This window comes from Pteropus vampyrus, unplaced genomic scaffold, assembly GCF_000151845.1.
Source record: "Pteropus vampyrus isolate Shadow unplaced genomic scaffold, Pvam_2.0 Scaffold18, whole genome shotgun sequence".
NCBI classification, from domain to species: Eukaryota; Metazoa; Chordata; class Mammalia; order Chiroptera; family Pteropodidae; genus Pteropus; species Pteropus vampyrus.
In genome coordinates, this window is record NW_011888799.1 from 5,444,653 (window position 1) to 5,471,617 (window position 26,965).

General features: G+C 46.8%; 1 protein-coding gene across 17 annotated transcripts in view; it reads right to left on the bottom strand.

Annotated features, from left to right (window-relative positions):
- TRERF1 (transcriptional regulating factor 1) overlaps positions 1-26,965 on the bottom strand; it is a 210,698-nt gene that overhangs the window by 17,563 nt on the left and 166,170 nt on the right. For 8 of the 17 annotated variants that reach the window (XM_023527605.1, XM_023527606.1, XM_023527602.1 and 5 more), the window contains 11 exons: positions 22,442-24,140; positions 21,130-21,176; positions 20,069-20,219; positions 18,738-19,037; positions 15,001-15,385; positions 14,263-14,329; positions 13,102-13,241; positions 12,866-12,969; positions 11,354-11,429; positions 4,285-4,373; positions 2,236-2,406 (listed from right to left, as the gene is read on the bottom strand). In XM_023527605.1, the coding sequence (XP_023383373.1) occupies positions 2,236-2,406; positions 4,285-4,373; positions 11,354-11,429; positions 12,866-12,969; positions 13,102-13,241; positions 14,263-14,329; positions 15,001-15,385; positions 18,738-19,037; positions 20,069-20,219; positions 21,130-21,176; positions 22,442-23,881 (2,970 nt within the window). In that variant the 5' untranslated portion in view covers positions 23,882-24,140. The remainder of the gene's footprint in view (positions 1-2,235; positions 2,407-4,284; positions 4,374-11,353; positions 11,430-12,865; positions 12,970-13,101; positions 13,242-14,262; positions 14,330-15,000; positions 15,386-18,737; positions 19,038-20,068; positions 20,220-21,129; positions 21,177-22,441; positions 24,141-26,965) is intronic. The other 9 variants (XM_011354629.2, XM_011354628.2, XM_011354620.2 and 6 more) reach the window with 6 other exon arrangements.

Below are 26,965 nucleotides of genomic sequence, written 5' to 3' on the forward strand. Positions count from 1 at the left end.
CAGCCTAACACTGGCTCCGGGAGAATAAGTCCAAGAAGATATGGCCCCTCGGGCACTGTCCTAACCTCTCCTCCTCAATCTGAAGCTACACACTGGCCTGGCCCTGTCTTCCCACCTTCAAAGCCCTGTTGGCCCAAGATGGTGCCTCTGTGTTATATGGTAACATCGTCCTTAGCAGCACCGAATCCCCTTGTTCACCCTGTCTCCCTCCAGTGAGTTTATAGCTATGAATTTCGGAAAAAATGTTTACTCATTCATTCAACAAATATTTGTTGAGTGCCTCTATTATGCCAGACCCTGTCCCAGGTACTTGGTAACACCCAAGGCAAAGAGACACTAATTTGCCTCACTTAGGAAAACTTATCCTCTGATTTTCCCTCTTCTAAAACATGCTCTGGCAGAACCCAAAACAATGTAGAATAGGAAGGGACTTTACAAATCATCTGAGTCATTTGCCCCACTTTACAGGCCAGCAAGCCTAGGGGCCAGGTCCTAGGCCTCCAAAGCCTGGATTCTTTGTGCTTTCTTGTTTACTGTCTATTCTCATTTGGAAAGCAGTGCTCTGTGTGACCTGGGGCAATCCCTTTCCCCTCTCAAGGTCTCAACCTTCTGCCTGTGGAACAGTGGAATTGGATGAGAGAGAGCGCCTAAGGCCATATCTAAGACTTTTGGGTTCTCCTCTTATACTGCTCTTAAACACGCTTGGAGTTCATGGTCAACCTTCCACTTGAGTATGCCACATCTTCCAACTAGAATATATGCTCCCCTCGAGGTGGGTGAGGAGGAGGAGCAGAGGCATTTAACATCCCCGGTTCACCCACTGTGCTGTTTACACTGTGGAAACTCAACTGGTTTCAGGTGATTGAACCAGATGAGGCCACATGGCTTTTTTAAATGTTAAACCACAGATGAGCAAAAGGTTATTCTGATATAAGATATCACTACTTCAATCATTCAAACAAAAGCCCTGGACACAGGAAACCCTTAATATAAAATATTGCCTTCTCTGATCAAAAGAATGGCAATTCTATTCTATTCCACAGGCATCTATTTTCTCTGATATTTGGGTCCAAATGTAAATTTATACATGTGTGCATTATTTCCTAGAGAGGCTCAATTCTTAGTTAAGAACTCGGGCTTTAAAGCCTTAAAGCATGAGTCCAAGTGTTTTTACACTTCTTTAAGAGAATTTTCATTTGACTTCTCTTAAGTATTACACAAGGGAACTGGGCTCAGACGACACATTCACCAGCCATTGACCATGGCTAAGTTACTCTGTGCCTCAGTTTCCTACCTCACAGAATCGGTATGTGGATTAAATGAGTCAATATTTGTAAAGTGCTTAGCACAATGCCTGGCACATAGAAAGTGCTATGTAAGTATCTGTTCAAGAAAATAACCCCCATGTGTGCTAACGCTTATACTGGGACACTATTGGGAATGAAAGTATAATTACAAATATTCACACCATTCATGAATTCCAAATATGTTCCCTGATGATGACAGAGGCTGGCGTTTAGTAATTTGCTATAAGACATGTAACTTTCACATGCACATACATAGTAGGTAATGTTTGCCACAGCGGGTGAGAAGGAGACGTCCCCTGGCTATGGACGCAGAGAGGAAAGCTGGTCACAAGGATAAATGTGGTATTAATTACCGAAGTCACACATGAGGGTCTCAGAGACGATTTCGATCTTGTTATGTCTTTAGTATGTACTTAATCTTAATGTCCAGACAGCTTTGTCTGCTAATGAAGGAAATCAATATCAGGGATAAATGGCAATGTGAGGATTAGAATGATTATACACTGCTAACCAGTTCCTCAAAAATCAAGCGTTCCTGGCACCATTTAGGAGCCAAAGTTCCTCCCTGCTCATGCTTTAAGGAAGCTGTGGTAGAAGCCGAGGGCTCCATCTTTCGGAGGCCCATTATGTTCACTGGTCAGTGGCATCTGTGATGTGAGAGGATCAGGAAAGGTCACACCAGGGGTTCAGGGCACCTGCTAATAAACCAACCACCCAAAGCTGGGACCACCCTACTCAACTTCCTAGTTCCTACCTCATCTACTTAACTGAATGCTGAGCCACAGGTCAAATCCAAAGTTGCCTCTCTCCCTCTTCCTCTCCACACCAGCAAGTCGAGGCCTGAATCCTGCCAGGGAGCGGGCTTGTCACCCACTTTCTGCGGCCACCTCGGCAGCGAAGTCAAACCAAACACCAGCCACTTACTAACCTGGGTGTGGGGTGGGAGTGGGGCCAGTATATGTGACAACTCAGCGGCTTCACTCACCACACAATCGTCGATGGTTTCTGTGAGGCGTGTCCGGTGCTTCCGCCCTAACCGCGTGATTTTTTTCCATGTGTAGTAGTACTCCACACACTGAGCCACTGTCTTAGACTTCACCTGCCGGGAAAGCCAGCTCAAGGTCAGCTCCAGCAGCAGGCAGTGCACAAGGCAGCAAGTTTTGGTGAAAATTGTAATAGGTAATAGGTTTATGCAGTTCAATTAAAAAAAAAATATATATATATATCTATAGTGAAAAATCTCCTTCTCACATCTATCCAGGTCTCACTCCCCAACCCTGCAACACAGCTGGCCCCTTGGATTAATTTTTTGGATACCATTCCAGAATTTCTTTATGCTTATACCAATAAACACAAAAATATTTTCTGCACACACCATTTCCTCATAAAAAGTAGCATATATATGTACTGTTTTGCAACTTGATTTTTTCACAATATAACCCAGAGATTTTTTCATGTCAGTCCATTGAGAGTTCATTCCTTTTTTTAAACCCTTAAAGCAGCATGCTTTTTCATTAAACATGCTTGAATGTGTTCGGTTCTCTGACTTACTGACCTTCAAAATCTATTTATTAAAAAAATGTTCCTTAGTAATCGAACAGGAACATAAGGCAAAAGTTATAATGACAAGATCTCAGTTTTTACAGGAAACAAGCCTTGCTCTGTTCTTCCCCAAAGGAAAAAAGGTAAATGTATTTTAGAGAGAAAAAATTCCTTTGTTTAGCTCATATATGTCTAAGCTCAAAGTGGGGTTCAAGAATGTGGGTTTTCTGGAGGCAGGTAAAAGGCTGGTGGTACCTGGGGGGTGGGACACAGCCAATTGCATGGTGAGATGAGAAAGGCACTACTAGAGGTCCTGTCTCCCCAAAGTTGTCCCCTTCACATCTACCTGATATCTTGAATTTCTATACTAGAATCACCCGGGGAGTGAGGATAATGTCCCAGAGAGCCCTTGCTTTAAAAACCTGCATTGCCTGGCAAGCATGACACACAAATCTATCATCAGTTAGCAAGGTGTGAGGCCTTCAATAAGGCCTAGGACAGGTCAGTCCTGGGGAAGGTAACTCAAGAACTATCAGAGTGTAGGAGCTGCTGGGCAAAGAATGTGGTGGCCTCTAAGGCAGGGAAAGGCAGGAGTGAATATAGATTGAAGATGAAGAACTGGAGAAAAAGTCCACCTGTTCTGATTCTCATTCGTCAAGGCCCTAGATTAAGGTCAGGAGACATGTACCCTGGACACCACTGGGGGCATCGGCCCAACCTGGAGCCAGTGGAAGCTGTCACTTGTGACCCTGTTCTCTGTGGACCTGGATATCTTAATGACTTTAATAATACAATATAGCTCCATCATTCATCGGTCTGCTGAAACACTCTTTGAATCATTTTAACTTTTAGCTCAAACCACCTTTCAGCCAATTAAGGCCTATCAGGTTTATCATTTGCTCTATATAAAGTGCTATTTCATCTATGTGAAAGAGTTCTATTTTGCTGTGAAATGTTGTACATGTAAAGTATTATTTTTATTATTACTGTCTTTATGATTAGGGGCCCAACACCAGAAACTCTCCTACTGGCTAGGGGAAGGGTACTTATCCCCTCTTCTCTAATTTCCCAGAAAAAAAATTCTGTCAGGAACATGATAGATCTGTCAAATATACATGAAACAAATTATGTAAATTGTGTACCAGAAGCCCCAGCTCTATTTATGCTGATAGAATGTATAAGGTACACATTTTTATTAAGATAAAAATAACCCCACATTATTGCCACATCCAAATATTTTATGTCTTCCTTTCTCTCACAGTCCCAACACCGGGGCCATGCCACCCCATAACAAATGCCATCTTTCATCAGTGAGGAGTGGAAGCCATCCTTTTTGTGAGAGCATTACACCAGTAACCAAATATATCTATTTATCTTTAAGTGTACAATTTCCGAAATTCAGTTTTAAGAGAGCAATGGGAGGAAGTATGCTTACCATCTTCTGTACAAAAATAAAGTCTTTGCTGTAAGTGGCTAGTGCTTTATTAAACAGTTTTCTTTCTAGGGAGGTCCACTTGTCCGAACCTACAACAAAACACAAACTTCATGAGAACAGCTCACAGTTTGCCCCACTTTGCTGGTTCAAATTCATAGGTTGTCTCACTTTAGTGGCTGGTTTACTTAGTTAAGTTACAAAATAAAACTGTTCAGCAAATGATATAATACTCATCAAGCTCCTTTTTGAACAAAAGCCAGTGTAGTATAATGGTTAGCAACCCCGACACCTGGGTTCAAAAATCTCAGCTATGGCCTTGACCTTGGCACATTACTGGACCTAAGACTCAGTTTTGTTACCTATAAATGGGAATAATTCTAATTGTCCCCACCTCTTAGGATTTTTGCAAAGGTTAAAGATAATGCACAAAGTGTCTAGCTTAGTGACTGGGAAACAGTGAGCGTTCACCAAATTTTAGCTACAGTTCTTATGTAATTACGATGTTCATGAGTGCAAGTGTTCATGTAGCAAGCACTCTTCAAGATGAGGTAGATTCAGGAGTCTCCACCCTCAAGATGTTCACAGTCTAATGGACAGACAAACCAGTAGGCCACTGCATAAAAGGTGATGACTGCAATGATGAAGGTAGAGGTCAGGTGCCAATGGGACACAAAGGAGGAACACCACACTCAGGTTAGGGCCAGGGCAGCTGGGAAGGCTTCTGGGCAGAGAAAACACCTGAGTTGAGTTTTCAAGGACACAAAAGCCAGTCAGGCAAGAAGGAGATGGAAAGGAATTCTGGGGAGAGGAAGTGTGTGTGCAAAGTCAGAGGCAAGCAGTGAGAGGATGCATTTAATTCATTCATTCAACAGGTATTTGGTGTGTACTACATGCAAGACACTGGGAAAAGAAAAAAGCTAACATTTATAAGTGTTATAAGTGCTTACTAGGTGCCAAGTTCTAAGTACTTCACAGATATTAGTCATTTGGTTCTACCAACAACTCTGTAAGATTGGTATTACTGTTACCCATTTTACGGTTGAGAAAATGTAGGTGTTTAAGGAATGAGCAAGGATCCAAAACAGTTCAACCACAGGGTTCTAGCAGAGGGAGAGCAAAATTTGCCTGGAGAGGTGAGTGGGACCAGTTGCTGATACATCTGCAGACGAATGAAAAGGAGGCCCTACAGAGCTGGGCTGGTGCTTCTGTCTTGCTGGCTAAACTTGATATTCATCTTCTTCCTCCATAAAAGAGAGCAGGATAGGCAGGCAGATGGTCATAGAGAAAGGTACTGGGCTGTTTGGAGCAAGAAATAAGACCTATTTCTAAGGGTAATCCTGCTTCTGGGGGCTTCAGGGAAGACTCAATCACTGTGGCTGGTTTGCATAAAAGTCAGCCTCGTGCTTCTGGTTTTTTGAATTCTCATCTCTGGTTCATTAGATGGCATACGGCTGGAACTCTGACATGCTATCACTTCTGAGAGCTATAACCCCCCAAACCACAGTATTTCCCCCTCCAACCAGGAAAAGCCGAAGGTTTGCACTTTGCCATAGTTGATTGATGGGGCCAAAGTACAGGAAAACTAAATTGGTTCTTCCCTTGAAGTTTCAGCCGAAATTAGTGAATCAGGTGAAACCACTCCAGACAGACAGGAAGTCCTCCAGAGTTTGAGGGCAGCTCTCTAAGACCTGGTGAGATGCAAAGAGGGCCACGCAGCTGTTGCAGGCCAGCACCCGGTCTCTATGGTGGGCATACTTTCTTCCGCCCGATCCTAGGCTCATCACCTGATTACTGGCCCCCAGGCCTGCCTACTTGTGAGAAGCATGTCCCTTTGTATCCCCAAATGGCTTGCCAGTTGCAACCCTATATAAGGTGAAGTAACTTCTTGGACCATCTGTTATGGGGGATTCCCAAGCTTCATGAGGGAAGCAGACCTTCCCCCCCGACTTTTCGGTGGATTTTAGGGCTGCTGCTCTGCCATGGGATCTTTAGTTTTCCTGATTCCAGAGTGTTCATTCTGCACCACCAGTCCTGGATTCGAAGTGGGCTGCACTCTCTCACTTTCCTCTGTGTCACCCTCCCCCTCTCAGGGCTGTAGCCGCTGGGGCAGGGAGCACATGTTCAGACAATAAGTGTTGGCTCCTCTTAGTAGTCCTAGGGTCCGTGCTTTAGTGCAAATGATAGCGCTGTGGGCATGTGTCTGTCAAACAGAGGCATCCATGAATCAAGAGGCAGAGGCATGGCCAGATGAGCAAATCCCTTCTCAAGCGCTCACGAGAGTGGACCCTGTCTTCGCTGCACTCTGATCATGAGATTCCTGTTGGGCTGAGAATCCATCCCAAGGCTCCTGGACTGAGTCCCCAAGTCCCCAGATTAAAACTTGGTATATAGAAATAACACCTGAATAACACCCAAATAATGTCACTGTGCTGTGATTTAAAAAAAAAAAAAGTGACTTTCATCAGACCATAGGCTAGAAACCGGGTTCTGCCATTTATACCTTCTGTGGCCCCAGGCAAGTTTACTTAACTTCTCTGAATATCAGTTTCCTCTCCTGTGATGAAGGGATCAGGACAGTGACTCTATGACTGACAGCATTAAGTCCTAAGTGAATGCACAGTAAATGTTTTAGATCTTAACTGGCCGCTTGGAGAGATTTCAAATCAGCCTGAAGCTATGGGACACACGGTGTCCCCTCCTGAGCTATGCATTAGTGGCACTCAGGAAGACCACCAGGCCTTGCCTGCTTTGTGTACGCGTAAACCCACAGCCTTACTCCTGGCTGATCATAACTTCAATCTTCTACTTCCTGGCCCTGAAATCCTTCTGTAATAGTCAGGGAAAGGCTCAGGCATCCCCCATCCCTGTAGTCTGTCCGACAGCAGCACTTTCCTCATTCTTAGACAAGGTTTTCTAAGCCAGCCCTTCTTAGATTGTGCGTCTTGGACAAAGTCCAGGATAAAATGAAAAACCAAGGCGGGGGGCTGCCTCGAATCCTCCCGTCGCCTCCTCTCTAAGATCCCTGCTGTCCAGTCAGCATGCACACAGAGCCAGTGGGCTGACACTCCCCCAGCACTCATTTGTTCTACCTGGGGATTCCTGGCTATCGGGCTATAATCAGCAGGGGCCCCTAACAAGATGATTAAGGCTAATTACAAAGAGCCTAATTAGTTGGAGGAAACTGGTGCAACAGTATCCAGAGGAAAATGTTCTCAGCATCCGTTGCTGGGAAACAGGCTCTGAACCGTGGCTAAATTTGGGGCAATCTATAGCAGACCGAGGCAACTGAAGAGACATGGAGGGGTGACAGAAGTTTGGGCATGGCATCTTTTAAAGAGGGCCTTTCTCTCTTCTTTTCAAGATATTTAAAACTTTTATTGATGCTGTTGTTATTGCAGTTATACAAGAAAGACATGTTCAATGTAGGAGGACTACAAAAGGACTGTTTTTATACTAGATCTTCATTTCTGTCAAAGGTTCTCCATAGTGGGTGAAGGCTGAATAAATTTTTTTAGGGATGCAGGGTAAGGCAGGCTGCTATTAAAGTTCCCTCCAGAAGCACAAGGAAGGAAGGCCTTGATCTGAATCCAGAATTCGAGCTTGTCTATTAACTGTTCTTTACAAGTGCTGTGGCAGGTAAAGCAAGTGAGTAAGTGTTAACTCAGTTCCTGCCCTTCGGGGAACCACTCTCTAGCTAGAAACATGGGCTAAGAATGCCTGGAAAATGACATGGTGGTTGTGTTTCTCACAAAGTACTTTCCTGAGTATGTAATCCTAACTCCTCATCAAATTGGGGCAGCTTCCAAGACAAGAGAGCAGGCTTCTCCCAGCTGAATGGGTGTTAATTTCCTCCAGGTCTTCCCCATCTCCAGCATGTGAGGTCAGGCTTCAGGACCCAGTGAGCATTTGGACGGTGGTGGGAGCCAATAGTAACTTCTGTTGAACCCCTGCCAGAAAACCCAGGGCCAGTTCTGACACGCCCTCTACTCTGCGCCCATCTGCAGGGATGGCCAGTTCAATGGAAAACCAAAGATGCTACAAACTCTCTAATCACAACCAGGCATCCTCCTCGCCCTGACTACCCATGCTCAAGGCCTCCCTACTCAATCCAACTGCCAACTGGGAGTCATTGCAAACAACTGCTACCTGCACCTGGGTGGAGGGCGCCGAGAGAGGATTGGACCGAGCACCTTGGTGTGGATTAAAGAGCACTGGGAGTCACTGCAATAGCACAATTCTCCGAGAATCTCAACATGGCCTCTCTAGCCTGGGCGGCAGCCCCCGGACCTAGGCGAGCTGTCCACCCACACCAGTCTCTCTTGGGCCCCTATGTCAGTTACTTTTTCTTTTTCTTATCGAATTGCTTGGGATGGGGCGGGAAAGGGAAGGTCATGAGTAAAGTAAGGAAAGTGATTTCCACAGGCTTGTGTCTCTCTCTCTCCCTCAAACTTGCAGCCTTCCTCCCTGAACCCATTCTTTCCACCTTCCCTCCAGGGCACAGACAAACCCTAAAGATGTGACCTCTCTTTGGACAACTGGGAGCCTGGAGTGCGATTCCAGGGCCAGAAGTCAGAGCTGGGAGTCGGGGTGGGGTGACACTGGTCATAGCCACAGAGCCAGAGGCCAAGTGACATCCAGAAGAGAGTGTCCCGGTGAGGAACTGAGCTGACAGACAGTTCTACTAGAGAGCAGCCCAATGGGGCTTGGCACAAAGGCCAAGGCAGGATAGGGAGACAGGCATGGGATTAATCAATACCCTAGAACCAAATAAGAAACATGAGGTGGGGCAAGAAAGTCCTGGCTGGTAGCTAGAGCATGTGATGTGAGTAGACTCTGTGGCTTCCCCTATGGCTTGGAAGGAAAATGTTAACGGGATAGAATCAGGTCAGACTTTGGAGATCAGTGACCTCTGCCCTTTTTGCTCATAATTCTAGAAGATTCTCTCGGGCCGGTCTGTGATTACTTCCTGGAGAAGGAAAGTGACTGATATAGGCGAGTACTCATTTCGTGGGGACACACAGCCGGCAAGATGCCAACCCTTCACACTGCAGCCCCACTTCTCTTGCCTCCAAGAGTTGAAATGATTCCAGGAAGCAACCAAGTTCTTCCTGGTCTGCCTGCTGGGGGAGGGGATGAGCAAAGGATTAGCTAGGAACCCCCAATCCCAACAGATCAATAAATTTTAGTAGACTTAAAGGCCCTCTAATTTCAAAGTTCCTGGAATTACTTTAGTGTCTTTTGGGCAGGAGTGGCTTCTAGTCTTTAGCTTTCTAACCTTTCTTATGTCATGTCACACACAAAAAATAATACAATTTACGTGGCAGACTGGGAAGAATTGGCAGACCGGGAAGAAGTGGAGGGCATTAGGGTCCCAGATGAGGTTGCTCACAACTAGAGCTGATCAGCCCAGAGGTACAGGCCACCCCAGTCACCCTGAGGGCCAAGGGCAGCCGCATCTCACAGCAGATGATTTGGAAGCTCCTTCTCATCACCCAACTGTCTCACTCACTGTGCTTGAGACAGGCTCTAGGAGGCTGGACAGCTGGTCAGGGTTTAATGGACAGCAGATGACGCTCAGGATTAGGAGAGGATTGAACTATTTCCGTGGCAGATTAGGGAGAAAACTCTCACATTTTTCTACCCACACTTGGAGCAGACACCAAGCAGGAAATGATGGAGACGATATTATGAAACCACTCCTTTAGGCCACTGGTTAAATGACAGATTTCTTATCCCTTGTGTCCATTTAGTGCTTGCCTAATTCCAGCAGTAGCCTATGCACTGAGAGTGATCCACAGGCAGATATCCTGGGCTTGCTGTGCTCAGACGAGTGGCTTCTGAGGCTTTTCCCCCTGTGGTAACAGGCAGGAAAGTCAACTCATAAGAGAAACACGTTAAGTGAGGCAAACAGTGGTGGGGACAGACTGCCCATTGAAAATGCTCCAGTATTTGTAAAGAAGCCCTCGCCTTAGGCCTATCTGGCCACCTGGACCAAGCAAGGACCAGAAAAAGTATTACCAGGTCCCCAAACCCACTAAAGCATTTAGCACCTACCAATGCAGGGTCTGCCCAAGGCACCAAGGAAACCTGAAAATAACTAATAATCAAGGGGCACTAGAGGACTCAGCCCCCTCTAAAAGAGAAAACCCAGGCAGGTTTGTGGAGACCCTCCAAATGGATGGGTTTACCAATTAACGGAAATAAAAATGCGGACTTCAATTTCATTTGTCATCTCTTAGGCTCCCCAACCTGCTCCTTCTCTTTCATGATTCTCATTCAACTCTTGAAGGTGTTTTCTCCCTCCCTCTTACTCATGATGCCATCGTTAATCCACTCTCTCGAAAGACAAACTCACATGCAGATGAAGATGTGTATGTACATGTACCACTTCTGCTATCAGAATGATCTGCTGCTTAACGATCAACAGGCTTCCCCCTCAGACTCCATCCTGCACAAGGTGGAACTGTCTGGCCATGTCTGTCATAGTCACTGTTTCATCTTAGTGCTTAAGACAGTCCCTTCTATACAGTAGTGCTCAGTACATAACTGTTTGATAAATGAATAATAATGACAGCCTCTAGGACGTGCCAGGCATTGGCCTACATATACTCTCTCTAATCTTCACTGCAAGGGATGGAGTATGAGTCCCATTTTACAGGTGAGGAAACAAAGGCTGTAGAAGGCCAAGGGGTGCAGGCAAGAGTTGAACCCATGTCTACTGATTCTAAAGCTGAGGGGCTGCTGCTAAGTGTTGCTGCCTCTGTGCTATACGCGCTGTGGCTCTCTTCCCCAGTGCACCAGTCTCATGCCATCCGTGCAGGCACTGTCCATGACTGCCTAACTCTTGAGGGGCACACCCATGAGGGGCAGGAGCCCATACATATAAATGCCCAATAGTACCCAGTCAACAGACACAAATGCCCCATCAGCTACACCCTAGAAGACCTTGAGATCTCAAGCGGTAATTAGGACAGAATCGGTGCTATCTATTATTAAAAAGTGACACAACCAAACATGCAAACAGCCCGCTCCCAGGAAACAATAGGGCACAGGGCTCCTGGTAACCTACCGGCATAGTGGTAATTTGCTAAAGGATGACATTTTAACCGGACGGGCTTCCGCAGCAGCAGCATTTCCAGAGCAGCCTGCAGACCCATGGGAGAGAAAAAGCGACAGTCAGTAATGGGTCTGTGTGTCCAGGGGAAACCATCTAACAGGGAAAAGGGGTTGGCAATGCAGAGCTTGGGGCTTGGGGCGCTGGGAGGAAAACCAGAAGGAGATCGCCCTAATCGGGGTTCCCTCTGGTCTGCACCCAACAGCTCCCCCAGCCCATGCCTGTAGCTAGCTGATCATGTCAGAGACCCCACTCCTTCCTTGGTGAGGGCCCCAGCCCCAAGGAGCTGGTGAGGCCTCCTCTGAATGTTGGCTGAGTCTCTCGGGAAGGACTGAGGAAATGAGTGGGTGATTTGTAACTGTTTTTGCAGAAAAATCACATGTTTCATTACAATTGAACACAAACAGCTGTATTAGTGATGACTGTACATGACTGTACTAGACACTGTCCTCACGGAGAGCCTAGCTAAATAAACCCTTTCAAATCTGTCTCGTTTAGCCTTGTTGACTTTAAAAAAAAAAATGCTGCAGCTGGAGTTGAGCAGTAGATGGTTTAGCGGCAGAGCAAGGTCTAGAATCTTGCTATTCCAAGTGTGGGCCACTGGCCAGTGGCACGGGCATCGCCAGGAGCATGTTTTAAAGGCAAAACCTTGGGCCCCACCCCAGAACTGCTGAACTAGAACCCGCATTTTAATAAGATTCCCTGGGTGATTCATGTGCATGTTAAAAGTTTGAGAAATGCTGCCCTGCAACACCAATCTCAAAGGGTTAAGGAGAGTTCTCCAACATTCTAGAAAAATCCTTGAAGGGCATCAATAATCTCATGGGTAGGTAGTACTGGGACACTGGCTGACTTTCACGTTTTCATATAATCAAAAAGCAGGAAGCTAGATCTGGTACAAGATGTGTTTACTAAAGGGGAAAATGAGATTCGTGCTTGAGTGATCTCACTGAGAGTCCAGGTGGAGCAGGCAAGTGGTCAGCTCTGATTCTGGGAAGATGGCACCAAAGTTTTGGTTTGACCAAAGAACTGTGTCAAATGTGGGAGAACGAAACAAACTCTTCATTTTGGTTAAGGGATAAAACGACTTTATGGATATCAACTTTGGCTGATTTCCACAGTAGCGAAGGACAATCAGCAGAGTATGAAAGGCGATTTTAGGCTATCTACCTCTAGCACTGGAGACGTTTTATGATACAAGAGTGCTGAAACGTAATGCTAATTTCCCAAGACCAAGGTGCCATTAATTATTATTCAGATGCGTAAACAGAAGTCCCACTGGAGGTTTTCCTGCAGGTTTTAAAATCTTGACCTACTCACTGAGAGATGGAATACGGAGGCATGTTGACTAGTCATCATATTAACTGGTTGTATGGCAGCCGGGACAACAAAGAAACGGGGAAATAGTTTTCGGAATTCTGACACAAAGACTATGAACTGTGAAGCCAACTTTTCATGGTTCCTTACCATCACATCACCTTTGGCCTCAAAGAGAGAGTGCAAAGCAAATTCAGAATTGGTCCCTCCACCTGGCAATGCACTTGAACAGCACAAATTCAGGAGATTCTCCACTGTTGGGAACAATAAGAGGTCACTGCATCAGGGAAAGCTCAGTATCATGGAAAAACACACAGATCCTGGAGCCAGAGATCTCTGTGAGAGAAAAAAGCCTTTCCCGCCCACTTCTTCCCACATGCCAATACCTCTTTGCTGGAGGTCATGGTTTTCCAACTCTGGCCAGGGCTTCCAGACTAATGTGGCCTTGTGTGTGTCCTGGGCCAGGGCAGAGACATCCTGGAGTTCTGGGATCTCTGCTTGGAATCTTAAGCCAATGTTGATACGTCTTTAATGACAAAAAGAACAACAACAGTGTGGTCTTAAACTGGAGGCCAAGGGCAACTGTCAAGAACTTGAAAAAGAAGGAAACCAGTTCCTTCTGCAAGAAGAATGCAGGGGCATTTCCTCACAGTGTGATCCTAAGATTCCAGGCATAGCCTTTCCACTGGGATAAGGAACAGCTTTTACACTAGGGAGAGATGCCATGGGAGGAAGGGAGAGGTCAGCCTGGGGCTTCACAGCTCTAGAACTGAGAGGGAGGGTGCTAATTGTAAGGGAACAGCTGCCCAGAGCATAGCTATGATAACATCTAAACAAGAAAAATGAGACAAATACAAAGTGCTTATTTCATTTTTTATACCTTTCACACCACTTTCACATAAACTAGCCCATCTGAACCTCACAAAGACCTGTGATATCATCGAGGCAATGACAATTATTCCCATTTAAAAGATGAGTTAACTAAAGCCCAAAAGGTTAATTTGATTAAGACCAAATAACAAAATGGTGCACTCAGGTTTTCTGATTCCTGACTCAATACTTACCACTTTCCCACAGGGTCTCTTTTCTGTGCTTACCCATGAAAATAACCACCTTTCTTTCTCTTCCATTATACCCTTCACCACCCATCCACTACTCAACAAGTCCATTTGGAGCACTGGCCCAGTATCTTAGGGAGGGGATGGGGGAAGCAAGGACATTTAGAAGAAGCCTCATAGGGAGCTGGGCACTCTGAGAGATGACTCAATGTCACTGGGGGTGTGAAAGCACATGGCCACAACCCAAATGGCCCATGGAGCTGGAAATGGGGATGCTAGAACACAGGGCTTCATGCTTTACTAGTCAGTCTTCAGCAAAGGCCTTGAAACACTAGCAATTACAAGGAAACAATGGTACTCAAGAAATACCACCATCCTACAATTTCTACAACTGCTCCCTGAGTGGCCACTCTGACCCAGAAATACTAACTCTACTTCTCAAAGTTCCTCAAAGGCTTCTGTTCTAAAGAATAATTGGTTTTTCCTTACGGTTCAACATCAACGGTCTGCTCTCCAGGCCCAGGGGTGACTGTCACATTGCTGCCATCGATGCTATCTGAAGTGCAAAAACCAGAGGTCACAACAGGGAAAGGGTACTGAAGAAACTAGAGCAAATGAGCAGTTACTTACCCAGTCATAATGGGGACCTGTCCTCCCAACCCACACCAGTTATTCTCAACTGTCCCCAAGGAGGCAGGATTATCCATTTTTCTCCTCAGGGTAAGGAGAAGACAGCTGCCCACTCTGGTCTGCCAAGCTATATTATTTCTATGAAACTATTCTTGTTCTAGAAAGATCCTGGCTACAGGCCTCTCCATCCTTGATCTTTGCAGAGCATGCTGAAATGTGGAGGCCTGGTCTTGCACATCATAGTCCTATGTGGATGCCTACTTGGTATATTTATTTTGGGTCTCTTATAGGATTATCCACAGCACAATCTTACTTAGTGTATGCACATTTCAACTGTTTCCTTATCGCAGAGACTGTACTTACAGCTTTTGGTGTCTTCCCAGCTAGACTATGATTCCCTGAGGATAAATATAATACACTTAATACTAAGTATTTCTAGCACCTAGCACAGTGCCTGGTACATAAGAGTAGAAACGCTACCAAAGTTGATGGCATGAGACAACTAAAGAAAAGTGAGACCACCCAGGGCGGTGGGTGCCCAGCACAGACAGGGGGGAAATCCCCAGGGTCCCTGAGGAGAAGCATGGGGCGACTCACTGGAGCGACACAGCAGCACACGGGGCGTGGGCGTCAGGGGCGTGAGGGGCAGCTGCGGGTGGGCGCCCGGGCCGTGCCCCGAGATGAGGACATTGCTGAAAAGCCCAGAGCCCTGGCGCACCGGGCTCAGCATGGGCGGAGGCGTATAGGGCGGCAGCTCGTGGGCAGGGTCCAGGAGCAGGTGGTCCCCCAGGACACGCGGGGAGCGCAGCTGGCTCTGGTACAAGGTGGCGCCAGAGTAAGAGTTGGCGGGATTGGGGTTGTAGGACGGCGGTGGCGGAATGAAGAGCGGCTCAGGCCGGTGCCGGAACTTTTTCTTCTCAGGTGCAGTCTTGAGAGGCTCCTCAGCTTTGGCGATGGCAGGCTGATGCTTCCTGGGGATTTCCTAAAACCGGGAAAATGATCCGATTCAAATACTTATGCTTTCCCCACAGACCTACCTCACATGTTGAGGGAAGGACAACTTTTATTCTGATGGGGACCTTCTTCCACTTGTCTGACCCCAGTATCTTGTGTCTTAAAAAACAGCTACATCCATTTTCAGACAAGGCGAGTTCTGGAGTCTTGACTAGGAGAAAACTTTGGTTTTGGAGGAAATCCCTAATGTCTGGGGTGGTAGGAATAGTGGGTGGGCAAGAGGGAATAAATTCACATTTTCTATTGCTCATCACTGCATTCCCATCTGGTGTGTGGAAGCCAGCTGAGTGGGCCCTTTAATTCCCCATTGCTCTCTGGGGAGAGATATCAGGGACAGATAACACATGCTCTGAAAAGGGGACAGAATAATCGATTCAGGGAAGCTGGGTAGAGGCCATGGGGCAGGAAGACGGGGTCAGGCCTAGCCAAAGCTCCCAGGGGCAGTGATCCCCACTGAGCATTCCTTTGAGGTAACTTTTGGGCTGAGGGAGAGCCATCTATGGTCTTGAAGGCCCACTTCATGTGCTCTCCTAAGACTGGATTTGGTTAACCTTCCCCCTCACCACCCCTCATTTCTGCTCCTAGCACTGGTGGCTCATATATAGAAACCCCTTTTCCTACACTGGCTTCCTGTCAGCAGGGTTAGTTTATTTTACGGCAGCGGAACCAAGCATAGTCTGGGAAGAAGATCTGCCACACGGATACATATATAGTAATAAGTAAACATATGCACGTAAATAGATAAGCAGGGCATGCCAAAGCCAAACAAACAGACTTGGGTTGTGTGCCAGCATCAGCCCAGAAAAACCAAGAGCTGAATGTGGCTGGAGAGGCAGCTGCGAAGTTGGGAGAGACCATGGAGATACCTGCAGAAAGGTTCTGGGCAGTCTGTGGTACCCTCCCAGGCCCTGCAGGCCAGTGCGTGTCACAGCTGCAGTCCCTGGCAATTCCTGAGCCCAGAGTGGCGCCTGACTAGAAGGCAGCAGGGGTTGATGGGAAGGGCTGTCCATGGTCATGTGACTAACTGCCTCCAGGTCATGTGACCTGCCCCATTCGCCCTCAGTTCTGGGCTCCTGGCTTTCTGGGCCCCTGCTGCTGCCTTCAGCACTTCAGGCTGCTCCCTCCTGTTTCTCCCTGAGCTTAATTGTCTTCTGGACGCTGTTACAGTCCCCAGGAGGAGAGTCTAGTGAAGCAGGAAGGTGGGGAAAGGAGGAGGGGCAGAGAGGGCCCCTAGGCTCCCCGCTCACCCTGGGGGTCTCCCCATAGGCCAGAGAGCCCCACTAGGCCTCCTCTCCCCAGCAGAGGGTTCTTCTTTGCCTGAGGCTAAGGCAGAGAGAGGGGACTGAGGAGAATGGAGAGAGGATGACTGTGCCCCCCAGCTGGGGGAGCAATCCTTAAACTTTACAGCCCGTTCCTGGGTAACTGATGAGGTCATTTGAACATGTGCAGACCTCACGTGACTTCAACTCTGATCTGGAATCCACACCTTTTGGGTGCCTCTATTGAGCCTCTGGTCCTTTACTCCAGCTCTAAATCAGATTTTCTGATCCTCCAGGCAAGGCTCTGAGACTCTGGGCAAGGAAGCCACCCAGAATGTCAGACCTCACTCAATGTCACTTGAGAGGAAGCATTTACAGTGTTCCATCCCACCAAGATATTCAGACTGGAGGTAGGGCCAAGCACTGAGAAGTTTTAAAATTCCTCAATGAGTCCAACCCCTAAAGGTCTGGGGAGAATCTGAGGATCTGAGAGGGGAGGGTCTCAGCTGCCTGTGTTCTAGCTGGCTAGAAACAGAGTTGGTAAGAGAACTCAGGGCTCCTCCCTGAGCATTTTAATTTCTTTATATTGAGTGTCAGGATCTTGCTCACATTTACTCAATCCCACTTACATGCTTCCACTTCAACTTATCTCCCCACTTATGATGTCTCTCTCACCCTTTCCACAAAGCCAAGTTCATCTCTGCCTTCAAAACCCTGCTCGGAACTCCCCTCAAGATGATCTTCTGAGCAAACTCATATCAAACTCTCTTGCCTCTTCCCAGCTAATTACTCTAGCTACTCAGGTGCATTCCTCTCCAGCCACATCCAGGGCTGCCCTGGCCTTTATCTTACTGTCTTGAACTGGGGTGGAGGATGCTGCCTGGGGCTCTGCCTGTATGACTAGGAAGCTTACTGTCTCCAGCTTCCAGCTGAGAATTTTCCAAGGGTAGAAACAGTATCCCTTCCACCAAATCAGGAACTTCCTTGGGTGAAGAGGGAGCTTGGCTATCATCTCTCTGCCTATTGCTGGTCTTAAATTAAGTCCTGCCAGCTTACACGAAACCTCACTCCCAGAGTTCTCCATTAGTCTTTCCTCTTCTGAGGCTTTGATATTACAGAGAGAACCCAAAAAGCCCTTTCTGGACTTTTCTAGTTCTCTTAATTATCCTCCCTACTCCTAATCTGGCCCAAGGCCACCCTCATGCCTCCTGGAATCCCAGTAGCCACCTAGTCTCAAAGAACAAATATGACCCAGCAACCACTTGTGGTGAAGGGACAAATCTGATATAGTCAAGCACATGGGTTACAGACTCCCACCCCTCCGCCCCGGGAAGGGAGGAGGGGTTGGTGGGGGGGAGAGGGAGGGAAGAGAGAGAGCGGGGAGAGAGAAAGAGAAAGGGAGAGAGAATGAGAGAGAGAGAGATCTCTGTTCCAGAGCCAAGCTGAGGTGCTTCGGTGAAACACTTGGAATTTGAGAAAGAGAACTTAACAGTGAATGAGGAACACAAACCTCTTTGCTTTCCTGAGATTGGGGATGGGTGTCTCTCAGTGGAATTACTTCGGGAACTTTAATGAATTAGGTCCTCCAACGGTATTTACACAGGTGTGATATTGAAAATATTAAGCATCTGATAAGGCTGACCATCAGAAAGGGTGCCAGGGTTATTGCCTTTGGTTGTTGGATTTGAGGAGTCTGGAGATCCTGCGGGAGGGGCCGGGGCCCTGGGCAACAGCTATTTATTATCAGGGACAGTACTTATATATTTAAATAACTGATTATCAGCTAAATTATCATCTCTATTTCAATCTGGAACACCAGGGTCTAACTCAGGGTCTCTCAGGGTCTAACTCAGATCATTAGCCTGGTAGAATAATGGGTGTTTCCTGGGTAGCAGGCAGCGTGGACAGGGATGGGATTCCCAAGGCAGCCTTTGGGGCTCAGTCCTGAGAGGCCAACCCATGTCTGAGCTCAGACCAGTGGCTCTGGAAGATCTGTCCCCATCTCCAAGAAAGCAAAGGGATGTCCCCACCCCAGGCAGGTGGGGCAGCGCAGCAACTCACAGCAGGCGTGCAGGGAACAGCCCCTTGGGGTGAGTGTGGGGGAGAGAGGGTCATCCTCACGAGCACGGGCATCTCGTCGTCCGACATCGAGCTGGCTGGCTTGTCTCTGGCTGAGGGGGCAGCAACGACGCTGTTGGCGAAGCCCTGAGAGCTGGGCTTGGGCGCGAGAAGCTTGACAGGGACAGACACGGGCATGACCATAGGTGTGAGGCTTTCTGCCTCAGGAGGGAGCTGCGGTGGCGGCGGAGGCGGAGGTGGCAGTGGCTGGGGCTGAGGTGGCAGGGCCTTCTCTCCTTCCTCCTACACAGACAATAAAGGCTTTTGATCCTGGGTTGAGAGCAGCTCTCACAGTGGGCACGTACTCTGCTTTTCCTGAAAGGTCCCAGGACATCACGCGTGGGTGATAGAGGACCACTGAAGGGTGGTTTCCTGGCTGCATCTCCAAGTTCCTTGACTCACGTGATGCCAGTTGGCATTGGACAAGGCCATGCACTCTATTTTCTACATTCAAAAAATCTTGACCATGTATCACTTGTATATTAATACAAATACTAAAAATATTTTTTTGTGCTTGTCACTGCTTTTAAAGGACAAACTTATAATCTGGAAAAAAAAAAAAAAGCTCTTGTGTAACACCTTCTAATTTGATGTCTCTTTTTACTCATTGGTCAAATGGAAGATAACGCTCTTTTCCCTGGCATGGTCAGGAGATGGAGTCATCTGAGTAATCTAAAGCTTGGGTGAACAGAGTCAATCCCATAGTCTTAAATTCAGATCGACATATTCAAAGAATTGAGAAATTATTTTACTCTAACTCGAAAACTGCATGGATAGTTCATGACATGGATATCCTACACAGATAATCCGGAGGGTACTTAAATTAAGATCTTTAGATGCTAGAGTCTGACACCGATGCACTGGTGAGGAGGAGATGCTGGCTGAGAGCCTGATGGTCACATTAGCTTTTCTTGGTCATTTGATTACTGACCTGGAAGGCCCAAGTGACCCTTGTCTTAGGTGCTTCAAGCAGCAGAAGTTAAAAATAATATTGCATCTACATGTCTTCTTGGCTGTCTTCTCCAGGAGGTGGGGAGGCTGGAACCTCCTATAAGGATTTCTAGCACCTCTGTTTTTGGCCCTTGTTCATGAGGCCAGTGGAAGTAGGGACCGTTTGATCTGACTGGCTTCCAGTGTCAAAGCTTAAGCATTCCCCACAGGAAAGGACTGTGCCTCCCCAGGTGCCCTCATGGGGCTCACCTCACTCTCTGATGGCAGCAAAGCAAAGCAAGCAGCACACGGCCTGGGAGGGATGGGGACTGGCCCCTGCTAACCTGTTTGAGACTGGGGGAGGCCCTCATCCCACCGTGGGACCGCATGTGGCCATTCAGGGCAGGTAGGCTCTTGAACTCCTTCAGGCAGATGGAGCACGTCAGTTTGTTCTTGGCATCAAATTGCTCTCCAAACACTCCTTTTGGTTGGCCACTGCTCCAGGATAGAGCCAAATGGAGAGGACACACACATCGAGGAAAGAGAACAGTGATTTTATCGTAAGACTTCACATTCCATGACAAACCCATTTGATTTCATCCAGTGCTCCCATGTCCATGGCCCCACTTGTATCACCCCAATGCCCTTCAGGGGACTATGCCCAATTTACAGATGGAAAACTGAGGCTTAACAGTGCGAAAGGGCTTGTTCAAAGTTATGTAAGAGTTGAACAAAACGTCCTTCTTCATTCAAGGCCTTTAGGTGCTAGGTTTTCCCCACCTACAGCTTATTACCCTTCCAGGGTCAGCTTGTGCCCACCTCTTCCAGAACTTTCCCTTAGAGACATGTGTCTAAGTCTTCTGGTTCAGCCTCCAGACCACAGAGTTTCAGCACTCTTATTAGGTTCTGGTTAGGTCTTTATTTATTTACCACGCCCATGAGGGGATAAAACAAGTCTGAACTGTTCACTGCAGCATTCTCAAAGCTTAGCTCTATGCCTGGCACATAGTAGGTACTCAATAAATACTGAATGAATGGACAGTGGATAGAACATAGGCTGGGGAGTCAATCCCAGCATTGCTACTTACTTGATGTGCAACTTTAAGCTCTCTGAGCCTCAGTTTTTTCATTTGCAAAATAAAATAATAGCTAACAGTAATTGAGTGCTTACTCTGTGCTAGGCACAGAGTAATCATGCTGCCCCCCCGCCCCACCTCGGTTACTTTATTACACATAATATAGTGTCTAGCATACAGTAAGTACTCAAACACAATAGCTGCCATTATTATTCTGGTAAACTTCTTTCAAGAACTGACTTTGAATTTGTAAATGAATCATAGGCGACAACCCAGGAAAACCTCCCAGTCTTCCCAAATACCAATAAGCCTCCTTGCACCCATCCTACCTTGATTCAGGGGACCCTGGCTGGGCTCTGCCATCAGGTAGGTGCATCTAATTTTGAGCCATGCAGGACACCGAAAGAAAGAAGAGAAAAAATGTGTTTCTGACAGAAGGAGTCCTTGAGCAGCAGGAACCCCAAGGCTGCACGTCCAGGACTCTGCCCACTCTCCACCTGACACAACCATGCTCACAGGTGCTCATGCCCTCGCTCTTCCATGCCTGAGACTTCTTCCCCTTGACTGCCCCCTAACTGGGGACCACAGAGCTGTACAAAATAGCATCATGCCAGGAGACCTCCTGCTGGAATTCTTCTCCAGCCTTGACCATGTCATCTTATTCTTATATCACAAAGGCTCTCAGTTACTTCTGGGCCTCAGCCTCACACAAAACAGAATCAAGGGGAGTTCATCGCTGGCCTTCACCCTCCATCAGAGCCCTCTCTCCATCTAACCCGGTACTCTTCTGCCCCTGACCACACTGCCACATGAGTGTAGCACTTGGAACATGCCAAGTCATGAACAGTACTCAGTGCATAGTAGGCTGTTTTGTGGTCAAATACATTTGGGAAACACTCAAGATTTAATAACTGTGGCCTACAGGCTGAACCTGGCCTGTGGACATGTTCTGTTTGGGTAGACTGTTCTTTTAAAATTCTGAATGAGAATCCCATTCAATGGGGCATTTGTTCTCCAGGCTACTACAGTTGCCACCACTCCTATTGTCTCATACCAGGCCATTTTGCTTATACACCTTAGCTACCTGGATCTCTTTTATCTCTGCCATTACATGTGGTATCCCCTTTGAGAGATTCAGAGTGCACATCAGCATATTAAAGGCACTCAAAAGCCCTGCAACATTGTAACCTGTTTCACAGAATTGCCACCCTCCACCCCCCCAAGCAAGCAATATCCATTAAACATTCTATGGAACTCCCGTACTGAGTAATATATTTTGAGAACTGCTGTCATAATGCATTCTCCATCCCAAAAGGGGAACAATTTCATAGGGCACACCGTGAGGTTCAAGGGGGACCAGACGCTCCCACTGTGTGCATCACTGAGGACCTGATGCGGTATTTTGGCCATTTCCTTAGTGAGATCAGATGCTCTATGGAGTAAAGGTTGAGTCAAACTGATTTTGTATTCCAGGCGCCTGGCACAGACAGTGTCTGGCACATGTAGGTTAACACTGGTGGAATGAATAAATAACCAAAAAAACAGTTGAAGGGGTTGGAGACAGGACTGGGCACTGCATAGACTCAGCCCTGGCTGGCCCCGTAGCTGAGATACCAGGAGACACCTTCACCGTGAGAATACCTGGGGCCACATGGCACTGGGAGACAGTTGCTGGTGCTGAGGCGCCATGTTGTTGAGGTGGATCCCACTGGGAGACAGGAGTGGCCGATGGGGGAGGGCACTGCTGACCCGGTTCAGGTCTGAGCTTGCTGGGTCTCCCATTCCTGTATCAGGAGGCCCCAGGTCCCCGTGAGAACTCAGCATGACCTGGGTCTGCCTGTCGCTTGGGTAAGTCTTGGGCTGACTGTCCTCGCGCTGCTGGTGCTGGGACAGGTGGCTCTGCTGGTAGAGGGGATGGCTGTAGGGCTGCTGGGGCTCTTGGTAGTAGTATTGGGGCATGGAGCCTAGCTGAATCAGCTGGACAGCGTGCGCCTGCTCTGGGGTGTACTGGTGGGGGTCCCTGTGATAGGAAGGGGGCTGCAGATGCATTTGTTGCTGCTGCTGCTGCTCTTGCAAGTGCTGCATCATGGGTGGGGACTGATAATACTGAGGTATCTGCATTGAACTCTGCCGCAGCTGCAGCTGCTGCTGCGGCTGCTGCTGAGGCTGTGGTGGGCGAATCTGCTGTTGCTGTTGCTGCTGCTGCTGCATTTCTTGCATGGACATACGCTGCTGCCCAGCTTGCTGCTGTTGCTGCTGTTGCTGCTGCGGGTAATACTGGTGCTGCTGTATCTGCTGCATGTGCTGGGACAGCATCTGTGGGGCCTGCAGTGGCTGTCCTCCCTGCACTGACATCTGAGCCAGTGGCTGCTGGTAGTCGTAATATAGGTGCCCTTGGTTAGGGTGCTGCCCGACCTGAAGAGCTGGTTTAGACAGCCCACCAGTGAAACCAGGGTGAGACTGTTGGGACACCTGCTGGTAGCGAGAAGGGATAGCCGGTGCTGAGGACTCTATGGGCTTCTGGGACAGCAGCTGGCGGAGGGCACTGTCAGGAGCTCCATCCATCACTGCTGACTGGGTGTGCAGCACCTGGGCCATATTGTTGACCTGAATACGCAGGTTTTGGTTGGCAAACACCTGGGTGAAGGAGTCTAGCTTGTGCAGGACGCCACTGGTGAGTTTCTGGGTCCGGATCTCGCTGGCCTGGGAGTAGGTATACTGGTAGCCATCGGTGGGTTCAGCCTGGGCCGGTGCCCCCCACATCATGTTTGAGTTGGTCAGGTTGCCACGTAGCTGGACATGGTTTCCAGGCCCTGCATGGCCTCCCCACCCTCCCTGCCTCGAGGTATCCACTTGGCCAAGGTTTTTGGAGCCAACAGGCAAACCGAGACCATCCCGAGTATCTTGAGGGAAGTGGGGGGAAATGGGTGATGCCTGAGGGGCATCCATTCCAGCCCCTGTGACTGTATTCCCATAATTGTGGTTCAGCCCACTGTGGACGCCAAGTGGTGGCTGTTGGTAGAAAAGGTTCTCGCCACTGTGGGCCACATGGTTGGTCTTGTACAGTTGCTGATCTCCCATGGTGCTTGCCTTGGTCGTGAAATGTCCAGCCACAAAACCATAAAAAAAGGTCAGTGAAACAAAGCCAAAAGGACTGAAACCCTGAGAAGGTGAGAGAAAGCGTCCACACTACTCCACGGCTGACATGTCTGTGAAGGTGGCTGGAGCCAGGTGTTCCTGTTGGCCTGTACCACTCATGTACAGAGTGGGGGGTTTTACATCCTCACCAGGGCTGAGGTATGGACCAAACACCACCGTGGTGAAGAGATGCCGCTCACACCTGCAAGACAGATGCAAAGAACAGGAAAGGATTTACGTGGCTGTTTTGCAATGAGCAATTATATCTACCATGACTAGTTATAGAAATAAATACAAAACAGAAGACTTGATTAGAGATAGCCAGTTTCATACATGACACACCCTTTACACTGATTCTGCAGATCTTGACCTTCATGTGAGATGTGACTCTCACTTTTGAGCCATTGTGCAATGGCTCATTAGTCCATTGATTTGTTGATTCATTGTTTTGCTCACTGATTAATTCATCTATTCTTCTGGGATTCTGCTATTGAAAGTCCAGCACTATTCTAGAACCTATAGATATGAAAAAGTTTAAGACATTCATTAATCGACTTATCTGCCCAACAAATACTTATTAGACACCTACGAAGTGTAAGACACAAAGCTAGGAAATGATTAAGACGTGGACCAGCTCTTGAGAAGCTTATAGTTAGAAAAGGTGATGGGTCACATGAATAAGTACAAGACAAGAAGGAAAGAAACACATGTGATAAAAAAGTAAAAATCACAGACATGGGATCTCATAGATTGGAGAGTGTATTTCAGGCAGAACAGAACTGAGGAAAGTTTCATGGAGGAATATTGCACTTGTTAGTTTGCATGTTAGGTCAACAGTTACTGGCTTGTGGCCCCTCCTCAGAGAAACATCTGTGCACAGGGCTGACCACCTGTCTAGAAGCCCATGATGTGGCCTGGCACAAAAAAACCAGCTGGGCCAATCCAATTCTGTCTCTTAGAAACACGATCTAGGAAATTTGGAGAGATCGGTCTAGTCTGGTTTGGGTCCAGGTTCTTTCATGGAGCTCTAACTGGGGTATGCAAACCCCTGGGAGTACATGAAGACTTTCCAAGCACTATACATGAGCTCAAAGTTTTAAGAGGAAGTTTCAAGAGAATCAATTCCAGATCCTCAACTCCCATAGAAACTCTTCTCTAGAACTGATGGGTGCTAGAGGTACAAGGCATCCTTTTATATCTGCTCTTTCACGATGGCCCTCCTCCTTTGCAAAAGAAAGACAAACCTCTTACCCAGACCATTCAAATCTTACCTGGGTCTATTGCCCCAGGGATTAACTGCTGGTCACTACACAAGAGGACATTTTGAAAAGTAAGAAAGCAAGCAACTCTTTCTTTTGCAAGCTGGGCGATTTCCAATTCTTTTTTTATTAGGAAGGCCAAACAGAAGTAATTAAAATATAGTTGTCAGTGATCGCTATGTAATTTTTGGCATATAACTCAGAAGTAGATCTAGAACTGAGTGACCCTGCTTTAACAAAATTGTATTTCTATCTACTAGTACATGTAAATCAAGGTTTTCATAAAAATGAAAAATGGAAAGACAATCGATGCCGATCCTTGTCTCGTGTCTCATGCAATAAATAATATTCTTCTTTAAGTAAATAAACAAATTAAAGAATTAACCCAGTACCAGCAATATTCTATCTCTAGACCCAGGTGATAACTGCGTGAATGTGCTCACTCTGTGGTAACTCAAACTGTACACTCTGCCCTGGTCACATATTGGTGTGTCTGTTGTATGTCGATAAAATTTTTTATTTTGTCACTATGGTCTAAGCGCTCTTTTGTTCAGCTTAGGCCTTTCCATCATGCTGTTCCCTGTCTGGAGTCTTCTTTTACTCTTTCCTCACGTTGCCAACTGCTGCACATTCTTCAAGCTTGACCTTATCACTTGTATAAAGAACATGTTCTTGCCCTCAGAATCTACTGTAGTCCCTACTCTCATAGCTCCATGTACTTCTTTTAGCATTTAACACCATTAAACTCAAAATACTATTTGTGGGAAAAAAAAATTTTTTTTATTTTGAGATACTACTAAGGGATGCATTTTCAATAAAATTTTAGTTTTCATGTTTATTAATTATTTATCCAAATTAGTAATACATTTATGTTATTTTTGATCGACTGCATACTATTAACAATTGTAACGATAACTCAAACCAGAAGAAAATGTTAATACTTAGAGCTTTATGATTTCAGGAAATTAAAAAGTTTTAACTTCATATAAAATTGTTACGGAGAAATATGATAGGGAAATAAATGAATGAGTTTTAAGCATAAAAATATATTACATATATTATATTAGAACAAAATTCCACAGGGAAGCTTAACAGAAATAAAATTTCAAGAAGAAAAACAAACACTGGCTATTAGCAAAGAGGGCGTTCATGCATTTTCAAAATGGATGATGGTAGGTATCAGATTGTTATGGTGTTTAGAGTCTACCAGATGAATTTAAAACAGTGATGTAATAGTTTTACTTAAAAATATCAATGTTTATAATATACTGCACGCACATTGCATCTTCTACAAACATATGACTAAAAATGTAGATGTAAACTTAAAAATGTGTGAGGGGGCAAATAGTTTTTAAAAATCCTTTTATGGGGGCTTTTAAGCAGAAAAGTTCAAAGCCCACTGCAGTAGCCCACCTCCAAGCCTGAGTTGGTCTCTGACCCTTTCTGAACAACAAGACAAGGAGATGGACAGATTCGGAATGAGGGGTTTGGTTTGGTGGAATGGAAGGTGGATGAAGGGACGCAGTGGGAGGAAACAAGGCCTGGCCAAAGACGGCTGGAGCAGATCCTGAATGTGAAGTTACACTTGCACCATGAATGGCTTCTGAGCAGGGGCATGAGGGCTCTGGGCGTGAGAGCGCAGAGCTTCAGAAGCAGGGAGACCAACTCCTCTCTCTTCTCAAAAGGTGGTTCCTATCTCTGGGAGCTCATTAGAAATTCAGAGGCTTCAGCCCAGATCTATTAATCAAAAGCTGCATTTTATCAAGAA